The 6,666-nt window shown below is 42.3% G+C and overlaps 1 protein-coding gene across 1 annotated transcript in view; it reads right to left on the bottom strand.

Moving 5' to 3' along the window:
* Positions 1-651: 651 nt before the first annotated feature.
* DNAH12 (dynein axonemal heavy chain 12) overlaps positions 652-6,666 on the bottom strand; it is a 235,191-nt gene continuing 229,176 nt past the window's right edge. Inside the window, exons 70-73 of the mRNA XM_028110416.2 lie at positions 4,309-4,446; positions 3,775-3,866; positions 2,033-2,100; positions 652-842 (exon numbers count right to left, since the gene is read on the bottom strand). Of these exons, the coding sequence (XP_027966217.2) occupies positions 652-842; positions 2,033-2,100; positions 3,775-3,866; positions 4,309-4,446 (489 nt within the window). The remainder of the gene's footprint in view (positions 843-2,032; positions 2,101-3,774; positions 3,867-4,308; positions 4,447-6,666) is intronic.

The raw sequence follows: 6,666 nt of genomic DNA, 5'->3' as shown, positions 1-6,666 counted from the left end.
TCATGATCCCAGACTCCTGGGATCGAGTCCTGCATCAGGCTCCCTGCTCAGCAGGAAGCCTGCTTCTCCCTCTCCCACTCCCCCTGCTTGTGTTCCTGTTCTCGCTGTGTCTCTGTCAAATAAATAAAATCTTAAAAAAAAAAATCACCTCTGGTAGGTGAGTGGAAAGTCAACTATTACTGAAGCTGAAGAAATGACTTAACACTTGTGAAAACATGTTTTCTGATATTAAGTTTTATCCGGTTAGTCTCCCCAAATCTGTTTTTCACCTACATGTCAAGTAAATAAAAGTTTCAAAGGTTTCTCATATGCTTCAAAGAAACATTTCTCTTCATGTTTTCTAGAAGGGCTATATTCCAGTCAAGCAAGAGTGGTACATCAGGGAGGAGGACCGTGAAAAGACCATTTAAAAGAAAGACACATGGGGCGCCTGGGTGGCTCAGCTGGCTGAGTATCTCAGCTCAGGTCTTGATCTCGGGGTTGTGAGTTTAAGCGTTGTGTTGGACTCCACACTGGGCGTAGAGCCTACTTAAAAAAAAAAAGAATGACACAAAGATACTTGGTTTTATAATATATATATTTTGAAGTAAGTGAAGACAACACAGATTTTTTTTTTAATGTCTTTCAGATGTTTTCTTAAGTTTGTCCAATTTAGTTATCCAACTGACAAAGCAAGGCAACCCCACGCTTGATCCAGTGTTGAGTGGGTTGGTCTGTCTTTAACAGCATTGCAATAACAAAGTTAGTGGAATGTCCTGTAGTGGAAAGAGTTCCTTTACGTTCACTTGTCTTGTAGAGGGGACAGACGTAGGCATTCGACTTCACAATCTGAGACTTTTTGGCTTGGAAAAGAAAGAAATACATTCATTTGGTAAAGGGAAAACAGCCCCTGGGGCTAAAAGAACAACTATTTTAGTACTAAATCTAAGATTATGATTATAATATTTGAACATTTCAATGTTGTTACTGTTGTATGTTGTTATATACCATTGGTATATAATTAATGACTGTGAAACAAGACAAGTGATTTCATATGGTGCATGATTCTCGGTTTAGAGGATAGGAATCGATTCTAAGTCCTGATAACTTAGCAGGCATGAAAACACTCAAGAGGACTTGGGACAGGAGGAGAAGGTAGGGAAGAAGGAATAAAATACAGCACAGGCAATGCGGCAGATATATAAGGAGAGGACACTGCTGCTTAGAGCCCGAATACAAGAAATGGATAAATCAGAAGAAGCAGAAGTTACTATTTGCTTTCAGCAGGTTATTACTAGGGAAGACACACCGACTCTTACCTACTCACAGAAAGAACCTACATATTATCCTTGAAAAGCCTGATATGAGCTATTAGGAGTGTTTCTAAACTAAGGCTACATTTCTCATAGTTATAATTGAACTGCGTTAATAATGAAAATACTTAATGGGTTAGGTGGTGATTGTGGGATGATTTGGAAATGTTTCCATTGATAATTATCAGAGAACAAAAACACTAGAGAAGAAAGAAAAAACAAAAGAATGAGCCTCATTTGTTCAAACTCGGGGAAAAATGATGGTAGCAGAAGAAGGGAAGGAGTGAGTAGCTTTCCCAGGAGAGCAGAGCTGGCCTCCAGCCCCTGTGCCTTGCAGGTTTGTGCCTTCGGGCACTTGTCTGGCTCTTGGGCCTCGGAGTTTCCCATAGCCAGAAGACTGTAGCCACCAGCCGTGTGTTTCTGAGAGGTGTGCAAAAGCATTTCAGAATCAAAATATTGATGGGAAGCCCCGGACTCTGGAAAACTAGAAGTGTGGGGGAGGGGCAGAGAAAATGTTGCATCCCATGGGATAAGAGCACAAAGAGGCATGATGATATGCCCAGAATAACATGAATGCAACACGAAAAAGGGGAACAATATATTTTCAATGTAAACATTAAGTTGCTGTTTATTGTAATTGAACAAAGTCTTAATAGGTTTGAACAGAGAGTTAACTGGGGGATCCATTAAAAACACCCCTCTCTAAAACTCTTAGGAAATTTTGTTAGAAGTAGACTTACTTGGTTTTATCCATATGATGGGCATCAGGTCAAATAGAAGTTTGGGGTGTTGTTCGGCAAGCAATCCACTGTGAGGAGAAATTGACATGTTTATTAGAAATAAGATGAAATTTGCTTCTAGAAATTGCTACTTAGATATCGGCTTTTAATACAAGAGAGGACCAGAAATATGCAGAGAAAGAAATATAAAACAAAACAAAACAAAGCCAAGGAAGAGGCAATGAATAATTGAAAGAAACGAAAGAAAATTATGGCAAGGCAATGTGTGCAAACAGTGGAAAAATATCAATTCCTGTCACTTAAAAAAAAAGATTTATTTATTTGAGAGAGAGAGTGCATGAGTGGGGTAGGGGCAGGAGAGAGGGAGAAGCAGACTCCCCACGGAGCAGGGAACCTGACGATCCGATCCCAGGACCCTGAGATCATGACCTGAGCTGAAGGCAGATGCTTAACTGACAAAGTCACCCAGGCGCCCCTGCCACTTTTTAAATACTATCCATGAGGCCAACACTATCCTATCACATTTGGTCCTCACCGTGACCTTGTCCCTGTTCCTGTTCCACAGATGAAGAGTGGAGGTTCAGAGAGGTTGAGTAGTTTTCTCTCAGTAACACAGCCCTTACGTGCCAGAGTCAGAATTCAAACGCACATCTGCCTGTCTAGAAAACGTGGTTTCTTTTCCCTATGTTTATTTGTTTGAAAAAAGGAGGGAAGGGACGAAGGGACGAAGGGAGGAAGAAGGAAGGAAAAGATGAATGAATACATATATAAGGAAAAGTAAGCTAAGACAAATGTCAGTAGAGTGATGAAAAAGAAGAGAGAGAAAGATAACCACAGGAATGAGGTGGAGCTAAGTCTCCTCTTTGCCCTGTCTTGAAATGATCTCTCTAGAGCCTCCTTCTTGCTCCCCTCAAGCGATTCTCGGGGCCTCAGCCTTTAACCCTCCCTTGAGAGCAAAGCCTAACCCTGACCCTGGAAATAGAGGATTGTGCTTATTAGTGGACTGATAAAGAGCAGGGTTCCAAGGGAAATAATCTGTCCCCTTCCCTCTTACCTCTACGTATTTTTCCTTAAAGATTTATTTATTTTTTATTTTAGAGAGAGCGAGGACGAGCGGGAGGGGTAGAGGGAGAGGGAGAGAATCTCAAGCAGACTCCCGCTGAGCGCAGAGCCCTGAGGCAGGGCTCTGTCCCACCGCCCTAAGATTATATAACCTGAGCAAAAACCAAGAGTCCCCTGTGTAACTGACTGAGCCACCCAGGTGCCCCTCCCCTGTGTATTTTAAACAAGAATAGCAATGCTCAGTTTTCCAAGCTGGAAATTCAGTATTTATTTTAAATATTTTTTTTATTATGTCATCAAAATCTGAGAGAAAGTTTTCCATTTACCAACAGAAGTGGGAAGTTTACCATAACCATAAAATGTTTGAAAGTGGGGCACTCCTGCATGTTACGAGACAGAAGGTAACAGTCCTAAAACAGAAGAAGCGAGAAAATAATTTTAGCTAACTTCTACCAGTAAGACCACTGGAATATTAACTAAAAATTCTTCAGGACCTAAAAACACTCACTTATCAATTGCTCCAGCCTGAGTAACAATTTATTGCAAGGATTCTGATATTTTTTACTACTTGCCATATTCCCTAGAAGAGGCCATTTGGTGGGGTGGGAGGGAGACAGCAGATGGTGTGTTTTACTCATTCAGCTACAACTAAAGCCATCTCTTCAGTTCAAAGCCCTGACCTTGTTCTGTCCCAGCGTGCCCCATCAAGATACAATCCGTGGATGTACACGCCGTCTTCTGGGGCCGTCTCGGTTGTATCCGAAGGAATAACCTGAAGGGAGAGGTACACACTCGTAATGGTTTCTTTCCCAGACCACTCTGTCTCATAAGGAAAACATCTGCTCAATTTTCAGAATGTATTCAGGGAAACTCCACTATATAATGGCTTGTATACATTTTTCAGTAGAAGTGTAAATGTAAAAATGTATAATACAGTTCTTTTTGAAGCATTTTATCAGGTTTTACTGTACCTTATATTAATTTCAGCTAAAACAGAAGAGCAGCATTAGATTGAGTGGAAAATTGAAATATATATAAGTCCTATCAGACACAGCAAGACAAATATCATCTACTTTCTTCATGAAACACAAAGGATGGAAAGAAATCAAATAGTTTATAATGGACCATAAAGATAGGAATTCTGCATATCTTACTTGCTTAAATACATGATTTTGATATAGTGATAGACTGTGGAGTTCAGGGGGTTACTGTACCTCAAATTCATATCCTAGTAAATCAATAGGGATGGTGTATTTTCTGGCATAATTCTGCATAGCTCCAGTTAGGAAGGCTTGGGTGAAAAAGAATCCTGAGAGCCAGAACACATTAGGTTTTCCTGAATTATGCCAGTCCTGTAAAGGGCAAACAAAATGCATCATGTTCATTTTCCAACTCACACAGCATCACCTCATACAATTCCTTTTTTTTTTTTTTTAAAGATTGTATTTATTTATTTGACAGAGAGAGACACAGGGAGAGTGGGAACACAAGCAGGGGGAGTGGGAGAGGGAGAAGCAGGCTTCCTGCGGAGCAGGGAGCCCGATGTGGGGCTCGATCCCAGGACCCTGGGATCAGGACCCGAGCCGAAGGCAGATGCTGAACGACTGAGCCACCCAGGCGCCCTCATATACAATTCCTGATTCTGGTTTTTGTGCTGCCCACACTTTCCGCCACAGGACTCTCTTCCCCTACTCAAAGCACAGGACCTTGGCCTTCTACCTCTTTTCCCTTATAGTTACTCTTCTTGGAAAAGTCAAACTAATTTTAACATTAACCTGAATAAAACAACATTTGAAAGATTCACATCTTCTGCAAAGAGCCAAAGATAAATTATTTGGGGATTTATCATATTACTTAATCCTACTCAAAAGCCACTACCTTTAGACATCTTACGCATCGTATCACAGAGCCCTCCTGTGTTGATTCCAGCTCCTTAAACCTCTCAACACCCCGTGCCTCCATGCCCACTGCCCCCACTCCAGTTCAGAGATCCACTGTCTTCTTTCTGTATTGATGTGTCCATCTTCTCACTTCTTCCCTCTCTCTCTGCTCAGCACATCTAGAGTCACGCTTCCAGAGTAGGTACTTTACCATACATGGTTCGGATTGGGTTTAGCACCTTGCATAATTCTTTAGTGATCTACTACTACTCTACCAAATTAAAGTCTAAGCACCTTAGTCTCCTATTCAAGAGACTTCACAATCTGGCCCCAAATTGCATTTCCAGCTTGGTCCCTTTTAATTCCTCTTCAAGCATCTTGCATTCTAATCAGACTATTTGCTGGTCTCTTCTCTGCATTGGGTGGACATCCGTCTTACATCCCGATGGAGGCTGAACCTTTCCACACTCTTCACCCAAGCACTTTTGGTGCAGGAACTCTACTTCCTGGGGTGGGCACGTGATTCGTGCCTGGCCGATGATACCTCCAGTCATCGGGATCAGTTCAGGAATGGACACGTGACCCAATCAAAGCCAGAGATGCAGAGACTCTTGCTGGGACTTTTGGGGAAAAGACACTCAGCTCTGTGAAGTTGTGTGGATGTGGGACCAGAGTTGCTGCAGCTCTTTTGCTACCATCGGACAAGAACCTATCTGCAAATGGAGTCAAGCCTCAGAGAAAGGGAGCCAGGAGACGAGGTGCAAGAATCCAGGACCAGGGAACAATTTTGCACCCCACATCAGCTCCTGCCTAGAGCCACTTGACGCCCTGGATTTTTCAGTTACTGAGGGAATAAACTTTATTTGCGTTTATGTCAGAATTTTTACAACAGAATCAGTCCTAAATGACATACTGCCTTTCATTGCACAGCTATCTCTAAGTCCTTTTCCTTTTTTCTTGTAGCATCCAAAACCTCTCATCCCTTAGACCCAGCTCAAATGCTTCCTCATCCAGTAAACAAGTTCTGCTTTCCTGGGCTAGAAGAACTCTCTCCTTTCTTTGAATTCCCAGAACATTTTGCAAATTGATCTTTTACGACGCATCTCCTACTCTCCTGAATTCGTTTTTTCTTAGATACATATAAGCTTATCCCCCTGTAGACTATTGGCAACTTGAAGGCCGGGCTCATGTGGCCATCACACTTTTATCTCACAGAGGACACAACAAGATGTTCTGGACAAAGTGGGGTCTCAATTCACATTAGTTGAATGAACAGATGGATCAATAAAATGAACTCTGTCTCTGAGCGAGCAGTACACTGTGGGAAGAAGCCAGCTTTGCTTCCTGGGAGGAAGAGACCAGACTTGTGCTAGAGATGTTGCAACAGTGTAATTATCAAATCAGGAAGAGGTGGAGGGGTGCCTGGGTGGCTCAGCAGGTTAAGCATCCGACTCTTGATTTCCACTCAGGTCATGATCTCAGGGTTGTGAGATCGAGCCTGGTGCTGGGGGTGGGGGCACGCTCAGCAGGGCGTCTGCTTGAGATTCTTTCCCTCTGCCCCCCCATGCTGTCTCTCTCAAATAAATAAATAAATCTTAAAAATAAAAAATAAAAGAAGAGGTGGAAAAAGAGATGGACCTTGGAAAGGACACAAGCCAGGCAGAACTGGCACCATGCACAAAAAAGTTGTCA

Source organism: Eumetopias jubatus, unplaced genomic scaffold (assembly GCF_037043125.1).
Source record: "Eumetopias jubatus isolate StellerSeaLion01/CBP00866 unplaced genomic scaffold, mEumJub1_p1.0 scaffold_1, whole genome shotgun sequence".
Taxonomy (NCBI): domain Eukaryota; kingdom Metazoa; phylum Chordata; class Mammalia; order Carnivora; family Otariidae; genus Eumetopias; species Eumetopias jubatus.
Note: the sequence above shows the minus strand (reverse complement) of the source record. Positions and strands in the feature narration are given on the sequence as shown.